Consider the following 12,198-nt stretch of genomic DNA (forward strand, 5'->3'; position numbering starts at 1 on the left):
TAGAACGCTTGAAACATTTTATTCAAGTCATTTTCACATAAACTTGCAACCATAATACGGGCATGTAACACAAGAATATGAAAGTGCAATGAAGAATACAAAGCTAGTGCCTGAATATTATAAATTAGAGCTCTTCAGATAAAGATGCAAAGTTACTGAAATTAAGACTCTTTGAAGAAAAGTGAAGGAAATAATGAAAAATCTTCAAGAAAGTTGCAAAAACAAGTGGCATTTCACTGTATCTGTAGCATTTAGTTGCATAATAAAACCTCCCAATTACATACTCTTTGGTTTTAGTTCAAGTTAAAATCTTTCAGCACCTTTTAGGATTTGGAGAAAATGAAAATGCCTTTTTGGCATAAATATGAGACACAGGATAAACCACCCTTCAATGTCTCAGTTATGAAAACCACCCTGCTGGTTTTGAATGAGCACACTGCAAACAATGCATGAATGATAACAGGAAGGTACATTTGATATGTACACTCATTCTGGAGCAGAGAAAAAATTAGTAGACTTCTACTAACACAAAAACATCTACACAATATTTTGGTTCCATTGGTGACCAGTCTGTCATTTTTGTTACACTTTAGAAATACACAAATATCAAATGTATTTCAGGATTAAAAAAAACATAACAAACCCTCTAATGAGCCTGACATACATTATGTTCCTTATGTGCAATTCTTATGTAAAGATTTGAAATGTGGGAGGTTGTTGTTTCACACACATTTTTACAATCTTACTTTTCAGAACAAATTTGAGACTGCAAGACATCAAATTTATAGTTGAAATTTCACAAAATTTAAATCTGGTTTTGCTCCCACTGAGACCAATGTCAATATGCCTTTCAAAGATAATGGGAATAAATAAGCCTAATGTCTGGTAAAATTGAATCCAAATATAATTTGCTGTAAAAATAAAAGCTTTTACGAAAACAGATTTTAAAAATGTTTTTGAACAAAAATGCACATAATCCCAAAAATATATTCCAGTATGCAAAAAGTAAGGTGTCAAATCTGCAGAGCCAAGAAACTGAAAATACTGGTTGGTGCTCCCCTATTTAGAACTACTTCTGCACATGCTATATAACAAACTCTTCTACTGCGTTGTGATTTACTATAGTTAGACAGGGTTATAGTCACATTCCTTCATTTTTTTTAATCCTAAAATCCCTTGTTTTTCTGTTCATGTCTTAGGCAATTTTTGTGCTATTGTACATCAATGTCATGTTGCTTAACACACATTTCAAAACAAATACAATATTTTGCTACGGAAAAAAAAAGCTACATTTTCGTAGCTCCAATATCCCCAATATTCAAAGTTACAGCGTTCAACACCTTTCCAGACGAGGCCATTCCCACTTGTTCCACCTACACAGATGCTCAAGGCCCTCTGGCTCCTTGCTGACTGCAGTGGAGTTCTGCAAGTAGTTTGGGCACAGACATGTGAGCATGTGAGTGTGTCATGAGCGAGGGGTGCCCCCCTTCTTGCGGCTGCTCCGTCTCCAGTTACTGCTGTCGTATCCCACATTCAGCATCAGGCACAATGAGGTACGAGCACACCACCTCTTCCCAGGAAGCAGCCCGTGCCCACAGCCGAGCTTCCATTCAGTAGCTTTTGTGTGCATTGCCCAAGCTGCTCTCAGGACTTTGACCCCAATTTTGACTCAAGTCTATCGAAAGGTGAATGCACTTGCTGCGTTCAATCCCTTAAAGCCTCTTAAACTTAAAACTCCTTGGGCTGAGATTTCAGAAGCCTAGACTTTAAACAGGCCCTCATTTTTGCAGACATATGTAACAAATGGTTTTCTAATAAATTGAGTTTCCAAATTTTGCTTCTGTTCATTGCCCGTACTGGTTATTGATTGCTGAAATGGATCTCACAGCAAACAAAAAGGGACCTGCAGGTATAAATTATATTATTCTGCACCCTCTTCCACTGGTGGGTAGTAATCACCAGGTTGCTGGTTCTCAGGTTCATTTTACGTGCAAATTTGTAACCAAGTTATGATTAAGGTGGAAATAAATAAATGTACTAAAGAACAGCTGATCCTTGAAGGATATTATGGTAATTCATCAAACTTCCAAATTAAATCCATAGGGTTCTAATGCATAAAATATTTCCAAATACTACTTTAAGTATTCCCAATAGTGATAAAAAATCTTCTCCATACTCCTCAAATTCTTCATTTCTAACTACATTGAATAGCACTTTTTTTTTCTCTTTTAATATATTGAGCTTCCAATGTTTCATTAAGTGTTTTGAACTGCTGATCAAACTTATCAAATACCAATCAGTATTTCTAGGTCCCATTGTTCCAAAAGTAGATTCTTCATTTTACATGATCAGAAATCTGAAAAAAGACGCCAGATCCCCTTGTGATATGTCATTTCACAGTTTAAAACAAAAATCACAGCTACTGTAGCTTACAGCAGGGTGCACTGCAAAAGCAAAATAATTTGGGGATGGGAGGAGGAGTAGTATACCCAGCACCAGTTAAGCAGTTCAGCAAAAACATTAATTTGGGCTGGAAGTTTTTTGCCTTAACAATGTTGCATTTAGTTCCTGAACAGCCTAAAGTAGGATGTTAAATACACTGAATTTTGTTCTTCCTTTCTATATAGTATATTTCCAACTTTGTTATCTTGAATACTGAGATACACATTTTAAAGTCAACTACAGTACTTAAGGGGGAAGCAGGTAGTAGGTTTTCTTCACGCTAAAAATACTTTGTAAGAGATTCCGACCTACTTCTGTTTGTGGTGCCACCTGAGTTAATTGCCTGTATTATTTTGATGGTTAACCTGTTCAAGTTGGATGTTTTTCACAGATGACCACATCAGGGACTCTTCATCATCTCTAAGAGCCCATTTCTTGACAGGTATTTTTTTATCCACATTAAGTTTGCAGAAGTCTTTTTAAAGCCCCACCTTGAAAAATTTCTTGAACATATAAAGGTGGGTACGCTTTTTAATTAATTTTCACAGATGAAAGGTGTATTTCAAAACCCCATCTGTTTTTCACTTAAGAAAATGGAAAAATTTCTAAAGTATTAAAAATGTAAACATAACTTTTCTTGCAGGGGTATAACTGATATATATAATATATATGTATTTCTCTGCTATATGTTAATATTCCTTGAAAACTGAACATACTTCTCTCTTTCATATCAATGTGTCCTAGCAAGAATTTTTAATGGTACTGTATCGTTACTCTTAATCTGTTTTTCATTATTGTATTTTCTGACATAGCTGACATTAGTACTTTCTCTTGCATTTTATTTAATTCATTTTGCATACATTTTTTTCTACCTTTTAAAATACGTTCAACTCATTCACCAATAATATTCCCACTGAAGTCTATTATTACGTAAACTCCAAATTTGAAGGAGCTAAGAAATGGTCCCATGTGTTTATGAAATAGTTAGATTTTCAAAATTTAAAATATCTCTGCACGAAGCACCAGTTTCACACATTTCAATAGCAATACAAGTAATGCCAATTTAAATTCTTAAAATCCAGTTAAGTTTTGGTTGAGAAGCAGCTGAAGTGTTTCAAAGTCACATAAGGTGTGTGGATGTATCTGTGTATGTTCTGCAGTTTTGCTTCTATAGTGTTTGCAACCTAGTGAAGTTTGTATAATGATACTTCAGTTCAAAACATTTGGCACCATCTCATCCATATCTTGCATCTTTTCAGTATCTGTTGGAAGAAGAGAAATAATTTTATGCAGACAAGCAAGCATGCACAGAAAGAGGAACTGCTAAATACCCACTTGTCAGCTTGAATGCACAGGTCAGCAAACGACAACACACCTTTTGTTTCCTAGCCCTGCGTGGGTATGTGTGCGTGAGACAGCTGTGAAGTATGATGTACATATATATATAAATATAGGGTGTTTTCCTGGAGAAGAGGAGGTTGAGGGGAGATCTCATCACTCCCTACAACTCCCTGAGAGGAGGTGGTGGTGAGGTGTGGGTCAGTGTCTTCTCCCACGTAACCAGTGAGACAGGACGGGAGGAAATGGCCTCAAGTTGTGTCAGAGTGATTTAGATGGGAGGTCAGGGGAATCTTTTTCACATAAAGGGTTGTAAAGCATTAGAGCAGAATACCCAGGGAAGTGGTGGGGTCACTATCCCTGGAAGTGTTCAGAAGCTGCATGAATAAGGCACTTGAGACCATGGTTTAATGGTGAGCATGGTGGTGATCCGAGGTTGATGGCTGGACCTCATGATCCAAAAGGTCTTTTCCAACCTTTTCTATTATTCCGTGTACTCAGTAACATTTTCATAGGCAAGATGGGGAGGCTAGAAGTTAAAAGCATGAAACATAAGTTTGCCTCATTTAACTACTGATTTCCTAATGCAAAGTAAGGAATGAATATTTTAAAGGCTAATTAAGCAAGTCACATTAGTTCAGTGTATTTGTTTCACTGACGCTGTTACAGAAGACTATACTGGTCATCTGTTTTACTTTTCATTTACTGCTCTGGAATTTATTTCATATGAACCTCTATACAATGTTAATACTCATTCCTTATGCAATCCAAATGAAGTCCCTTGATAAATATTTTATGTGACTAACACAGTATTCTGAGAACTGCTTACCTCTGTGTTACAGGAGACTGCTTTCTGTGTGTTTCACAGATACTAAGGAACAGTAGGTCTACCGTGACAATATTTATTAAATGAATTTGCCTTTTTTGGATGAAAAATGTAAAAAAGGCATAATTTTGGCATTGTTTAAACTTTAAAAGAACTAAACTGTAAATGGAGTGTGTGTGAAAGAACTGTTTCAGTGTGAAAGAACTGCAGCAGAGTAACATACATGTGTGGGATTTTGCAGAATGTCTTAAGAGCACTGCAGCTGGTCAGTTCTGTGTGGATGCTATAAAAGGGTATTGAACCATCCTAGAAAGGTCCCAGTGCAAGAACAAAGAAGGTGTCTGAGCCAGAGATTGTTATCTAGCAGACCAGACAGGAGCAGCAGTTTTGAAAGTGTTACATATTCCAACGGCACAAGTGCAAGAGCAAAATTCCCACAATTTTTAAAATTCCTGAAACCCAAAAACCAAAATACTAACAGTGGGGCACAGTGACACAGAAAGCCAGGGAGGCACTTACGGTGAAATTGTACAGCCAGAGGCATAGGCATGGTGGCCCGTGTAGCGGATATCGCAGCGCACAATGTTGTTGGAGTAATCGGATTCAGGCACCAGGTAGCTGGGGTTCACACTCACCTGGAGGGGAGAAAGCACAGTGCTGTCTACTGCCAGGTTTCAGTTGGTAACTTACATACAACAGGGCAAATTATTTTCTTCTTTAAAAGCAAAAAAAAAACCCCCAAACATCCCCATTCCCAGTACACTTACCTTCAGAATATAATTTCCGGGTTGTACATCAGTAATATCAATCCACTGGCAATCTATGTCAGCATTGTAAGTGTCGTAGCAGCCAGGGCTCAGACCCTTAAGAATGACGTTAAAATGGGTGTAAAAAAAATTAATCTTTAGAAACAGTGACATTCTATACATTAGGGAGCTCGGACTGAAGTTCACTTAACCATCACAGTTCACTTAGAAAATTAACCTAGAAAATTAGTCCTATTTTTAGTTGGCATTTTACTTGTGTGTCTAAACTAGAACACTTAAGTCTAATGTATTTTATAGACTGCTGTTTATTACTACTGGATAAGAAATGCCTATAATATTGACAGTTGTTCATCTGTGAGATACCTGTATTTTCTTATAATCACTTGTTACAGTAGTCCTTTTATGAAAAAACTGTTGATGTTACTATTTCCTCTTTACATAAGATCAGAATAAAATAAAAATTGACCAAAGACTGGAAGTAAGTATCTGTAAATGTTGAGTGAATAGCTTCTGAGGTCCTTGAGTACGGACAGACTTGATCACCACATTGGAACCTCTCTCTACCCTTTGAAATGATGCAACTTTTTGCTGTGGATGCACTGTGCCCAAGTGCCATCTTTGAACAGTAGGGCCAATGGCCATTTTCACACTGACCCTTGCATGGAAATGGTGTCTCTTCAGACAAATAATGACACAAGAATCTGAGGGAACTGAAAATGTAGCCTTTATTCTAGATGCATCTTTCTGAAAAATTCTTTGTGTTAGGAACATTAGTAAGAATCCCTACATATGAACGTATTGGTGGTTCAAATCTAGTGTCATTAGCTGTGGCCAATAGAGATTGCTCTAGGCAGAGCTGATCTGTTCTGGCAACACACAGAATACAGAAAACCCAAGTCCTGCAGGAATTCCCTCTTGACCCAGCCGGTGATCAGCTCAGACTCTCGCATGTATGTGCCAAGTCTGAGGCTGGAGAAAAGTTTTACAGTCCAATTACAAACCCCTGAATTATGGGCTTCCAGTGGAAATGCTGACACAGCCATGATTCTAGTGACACAAATACTCCAGCTGTAAAATATGTATGTTGCTTAGTTAGATGTCATAGTCTACAGAAGTAGAAAAGGTATTTATAAAACCTCTTCAAAGCCTTTATATATTGCAGATCATTCATTATAGTTAAAATTCAAATGTGGACACGTCAGCCAGTGAAACATAGCTGTCATTTCTCTGTTATAGAATAACTACCTTCTAGATTAAAAGCTGCAGTATAAGGGATAAAGTTTATGTGTAAGTATGGCCACATTGAGTTAAACCACAGATCCATCAAAGCTCAGTGTCATGTCTCTGATAGTGGTCAGCAGCAGATGCTTGACGAGAAAAGAACATAAGGTATGGGATGTGTAATGTCAGGCAAATTCCTTCCACCAGGCAGTTAACTGTATTTAAGGCATGGGGTACCATCATATTTTTGTGTCTAGTAACCTCTATTACTTTGTCTAAATTTTTCTTAAGCTCATGGAGATTTTTGATCTCTGCAACATCCAATGGCAAGGAATTTAAATCTTCATTCACGTGTCCAAAGAGCACTCCTCTCAGTTTTAAAGCTGTTGCCTGACAGGTGTTAAGTTCTTACATTGTCAGAAACAGCAACAATTGTCAGTAAATATCAACAATTTCCTCTTTCAATCCACAATCACTTAAGTTTTGGTCTTATTTCTAGTTTTCCAAATGGAATAGTCTGTGAAAGCTCTTAGCCATACTACACTGTTGATCATCCTTGTTCTGCTGGGGTTGGCTGGTTTGGATTTTTTAAGCTTTTCTTTAGCAGTTCTGAGAGGTGGTGATGCAATATTCAAGGTAGGAGTCTTCCATGGATTTATCTATCATAATGGTGTGTTCCATTTTGCATGTTCCCCTAATAAGCCCTGGCACCTGGCTTTACGTTTGCACATGGCCCATCACAATGTCCACACAGCTGCTGTTCCCTTTAACAGCCTCCTGGTGTACAGGCACAGAACAGTGCTCTGAGTTTTCTATGCCAGACTGCCAGCCAGCAGCTGCAGGTATTGAAGGAATCCAGCGCCTTACAGCTTCAGACTCCAAGCAAGGGAAGAAATACCAGCTATGAACTCTGGGGCCAGCCAAGGACGTCAGTGAGCAGTCTGGGGCTGATGAACATTGGGAACAGCTTCTTTACAAGCTGTCTTGAGTGCCCCTTAGCAAGCTTGACCAGTCCTACAGCCACAAGAACTTGTGGTGTGTTTTAATACAGTTCAGTTACCAGTGGTGCTATGCTACTGAGTGTCACTGCGCTTTGATAAGAAACCCACAGTTAACAGCAGGTGGGTGAATTAGCTGTCTCCAGGTTAGTATCCTGGTCTCCAGAATGGGGAATTCCAGAAGCTAGTTAGGGCATCAGCTAACTTAGGGCATCCTATGATTGGCAGTAAAGTTATCCAAATACAAACTGGGGGGGTGAAAGACACGTGGTTTTCTCCAAAGCAGTTCCTACCTGCGTGTGTGCTGTGCATGCATACCGCCTGTAATATCCATAATCACAGGAAGTATCTTCAAGGCAGAAACTTGCTTTGTGTCCTTCAGCAACTTTTCTATGTGAGCTCGCATCCAACAAGTCATAGTGGCTGAATTCATCCATGCTGTGATAATGTCTGTTAAACCATAGATGCATTATTAGAGATGGATCAGATCTTACCAACATTTTAAAATATTCTTATTTGATCTACATCCTGGTAAATCTGGCCAAATTTTATTTATTACCCAAAACCTGTGTGTTAGTATACTTTCCTACTACTGACCACTCAATTATTTTCATTACTCCAATTTTCAAGTACTACATGTCATCTTCTATAAATAAATAATAGATTTTAATTTGTCATGGGAAAGATTCCATAGCAGCACTCTTTTTCCAAAATTTCCTGTTTCAGCTCTTTTCCAATAACAATAGCAAGTATTAAGTAGTTCATATTTGAATTGAACATCTTATAAGTGCCTTTAGCCAGGGTTTTGCTAGGAATGCTTACCTTACATACCATAAATTCCATGGAAGTTTGCTACTTGCTAGCAAAACCCCAACAATTTGGTTTCACATTTCCATGGCCTTCAGACAATGTAACACATTCATAACATTGGTGAAGACAAAATCTGCATAAAGAATTCAGCTTCTGTGTACTGGCAATGCAGATTTCATTCAATGTCAATTATTTTTGCAGTCTGTACTTAATGCTGTCTCTATTTCAAAAGTGTGTATGGTTTTGATTTGGGCAAAGTGATGCATTTTTCTTGCTTTCACACAAAGTTCACAAAGTTTCACACAAAGTTTCACACAAAGAAGTGAGTTCTAGCTCTTACTGTGCAGCTTAACACCTCATATTCTTGTAATTTCGCTTTTTCCAAATGTGTGGGAAACCAAACTTGTCTTTTCTACATGCTGTCTTTGCAGCATTTGGCTGCTGTTACTTTTGAATGCTTTCAGCTCAGGAGGTGTGTGAAAAAACGTCTAATTAAACACAATTCAAATGTATTGGTAAAACAAAGCAGCACAGGAGCCTCACAAGCAGGCACATCCAGAACACTAAAACTGGGCCACGGATGATGATGACTAACACTGAGGTCTGATGGCTAGCCAAAGTAATTGGCAGTTGAAGTTCATTTCCAAATGAGTTTGTTTCACTGTTATGGAAATGATCACGAGAGATGCATTTTTTTGTAGGCAATGCATTTTCTGTCCAAGAACTGAATCAACATCAGAGACACTTTGCATCTGGACAGTGATAGCTGGGCTGTTGTGGCAGAGTAAGAAACTGTTTTTCTACAAATGGAAGATTTCAACTGCTCTCTACCCATTTCATCCATTTATCAACTTTGTAAGCATGAGGGTTGGGGGATTTTTGTTTTGGTGAAGATTTTTTTCGGGATGGAGGTTAACTAAAGCACTTGTGGAGGGGTTTTTTTAGGTTTGATTTAGTTTTAGCTTTTTGATCCTTGCAAGATTTATAAAAAGAAAATATGAATCTTTTTTGAAAGAATTTGTTCTAATCATATGGATTTTTCATTCAGTGCCTCAAGCCTCTGAACCCAGAGAGAAATATTCCATTGGCTCAGAGGCCTTCAGATCAAGCCCACATTGCATACCATTTTTAAAAAGAATAATATTAAGTTATCGTTTATGTACCTGTAGCAGCAGAGCCATATTTTAAGTAAGTGGAAGTAAGTATTCTGGGTAATTAGTTCTGGTATTTTACAACTGCTCCTGCTGAGAAGTAGCAAAAATTGGAAAAAAACCTGCAAACTCTTGCATATGAGTTTTCTGAAAAGGTACAAGTTTGCAGTGTTACCTGCTCCCAAAATGCTGAAAAAGTTCTACTACATTTCCCTTGCTGTGTTTCTAGCAATTATACTATTTCTAGAGCAATGCTCCTATGTCAAAATATCATCATATGGTAAGAACATCATTGATAATGGGATCAGTCAACTCAGTAACTCTCCTTTTCCATATTGATCAGACCATCCCTTGTGAAGAATTAATTCATGAAATTCAGCTCAAGAATTATGGGTCACTGTTAAAAATGATGTGTTATTATAGGGAACATGCTAATAAATGAACATTTTACGGTTCATTTTATGTGTAAGTATGGCCACATATGGCCACACCCTATATATAAACATGTTTATTTTAACATGGTTGGGACTTTTATTTACTGATTACACTTAAATGTAAGGGGACTATATGTAAAATAAAAGGAGGAAGTGCTACTGTCAAATCTCATTTCAGACTTGTATTTATATTTAATTTATATGTTGTAAGAGTTTCATACATATGGATAAGTTGTGTATCCATCTTGGTTTCATGTGTCTGTAGAAAGAGTAATTACCACTACATACAACTAATCAGACAGTAAAAGGCTGAAGTTTCCCCATGGTTTCTCTCTGCTTCACTTCAGTTTTAGAAAGCGTCCCCTTTTAAGTGACAATTTGTTAGTGAAAAGAATAATTAGAAGATGAGCACTTCACTCACTGGTGACAGCTGTGCCACTCCCATGAATAACGGGGTCTGCTGGGCAGAAAATCCGACGTGCCTTGATTTTTCACTCTTTGGGGGAATCTCAGGAGCACCCGATTGTCATAGTCTCTAACATCTGCTCGATAAGCTGAACTGCAATGATGCAAAACAAGGAAAACAAAGAAAAAAGCCGTAAGTATGTGCAAGAAATACTTTGAAAAACACTTTATATTGTCTCAGAAGTAACACGGCAGAGGTCATTTTGGGCCCCAATCTCCTTATGCATTGGAGATTCACAACAGGAATTCCATATGGTGTGGAAATGTCTCGTGTCAGACCAAGACCTGAAAAAGACTCAGATCTGGTTTTAATTTTACAAACGGAAGGTTGACCACTGAATGACTCTGTCTATGAAGAAGATCAGTGCTTAGCTGTAAAACTACTCTGGTACCAAAAAGCACAATTTCATTTGTTGCTCTTAACCAAAATGACTCCCTGTGTATGCACGATCACAGAACAGATGTTTCATACTGTTGTAAAAAAAAAAATTAATATGTATATGAATCAGGGTGCATTTTCTTATTCTACATAGCTATTATCTACAGTCTTTTAAGTACTGGAATATTTTAATCAACTAATAGCCAGCAAGAACCCTTCAATGAGTCTTCATTGTGAAGCTAGCATAAAAAATACTGCTTCTTATGTCATGTTTTCTTTTTTCTGCAAGTGAAGAGCAAGCATGACCCTGGAAACAGTCTGACATAAATTAATGACGCTGGTAAATAAATAAATCTGTTTTGCATGATAAGGTATCAAACAAGTTAAAATGGTTAAAAACAGCCATGTCGATTTCTTTCCAAGCAAAACAGGAAAAATCCCTCCTTGCCAACTGGACAAGACCTAACTTCATAACAAAGCTGTTATTTCAACCCCTTAAGAGACTCTGAAACACTTTTCAGAGAGATTTTAGTTTTAGGAGACATTACAAGGCATAGGCCCAGAAACAATTATCTTATTATAATCTTAATAGTAAATTGTGGTGGTTAAGAATAGGGGTTTTGTTGTTTGGTTGTTTTTTGGGTTTTTTTTATGAAGTAGCATATGGTCTTGTGAGAGTAGAGGGGGGAGATGAAAATCAACAGATTGAAGTGGTTTTCTAGGTGCCTCCATTTCATAAAATTCAGAAATGTTCAAGTGAGCCTGGCAATAGAAACATGTAATACAATTTTTCACAACATGTAGGTTCTTCAGGAGATCTGTAGCTTGTCTCTCTAACATGGCAGTATTGCTTTCTGATGTGCACACTCCACCATCCGCCACAAACTTGGAAGAAGGTTACAGTGGGCTGTGTTTCCTTGCCCCCTCCAGCCTCACCCTTCCCCACTCTTCACCGTGTTCACAGGTGGAAACAGGAGCACAGCAACCCGCAGAGAACGGGCAAAAGCTTGGGACGATGCCTACCTTGCCAAGCAGTTCTCCTCGGCAGCACATCTCAAGTTATACATGGACATCCTCTGGACGTATGTGGACGCCTGGATGTAATAGGGATCTGGGACTAAGTCAGGGAGACCTGCAGTTCATCAAACCAACCACATAACAGCAAGATCAACGCAGGACACGTTTGCAAATATTTGGCCACCATCCCAGTCGTTAGGGGCCGTCGTTTTGCCTCTGCCCTCCGTTAACCTCGCATCCCCCTTTGCTCAGGCTTGTCCCAAACACCCCATCGCAAGCACGACGCCCGGACCTCTCGGTGGGCTTATCGGCAGGGCGGCCCCCCCCCCCACGCGGGGGGCGGGGGCGGG

General features: G+C 38.3%; 1 protein-coding gene and 1 long non-coding RNA gene across 3 annotated transcripts in view; one reads left to right on the forward strand and one right to left on the reverse strand.

Annotated features, from left to right (window-relative positions):
* LOX (lysyl oxidase) lies at positions 1-11,997 on the reverse strand. 2 transcript variants are annotated; one of them, XM_017728294.1, is made up of 6 exons: positions 11,855-11,997; positions 10,409-10,546; positions 7,886-8,042; positions 5,374-5,469; positions 5,126-5,241; positions 1-3,704 (listed from the first exon to the last, which is right to left on the reverse strand). In XM_017728294.1, the coding sequence occupies exons 1-6, from the start codon at positions 11,902-11,904 to the stop codon at positions 3,698-3,700; spliced, it is 564 nt and encodes a 187-aa protein (XP_017583783.1). In that variant the 5' UTR covers positions 11,905-11,997; the 3' UTR covers positions 1-3,697. The 2 variants fall into 2 exon arrangements, with proteins under 2 accessions (XP_017583783.1, XP_008627365.1); XM_008629143.2 differs by lacking the exon at positions 1-3,704 and having other exon boundaries at positions 5,122-5,241.
* An 82-nt stretch (positions 11,998-12,079) lies between these two features.
* Positions 12,080-12,198, forward strand: part of LOC108445198 — a 6,039-nt gene continuing 5,920 nt past the window's right edge. The window contains exon 1 of the long non-coding RNA XR_001859964.1: positions 12,080-12,146. This is a non-coding gene — a long non-coding RNA (uncharacterized LOC108445198). The remainder of the gene's footprint in view (positions 12,147-12,198) is intronic.

The sequence above is a fragment of the Corvus brachyrhynchos genome, unplaced genomic scaffold (assembly GCF_000691975.1).
Source record: "Corvus brachyrhynchos isolate BGI_N302 unplaced genomic scaffold, ASM69197v1 scaffold90, whole genome shotgun sequence".
NCBI lineage: Eukaryota > Metazoa > Chordata > Aves > Passeriformes > Corvidae > Corvus > Corvus brachyrhynchos.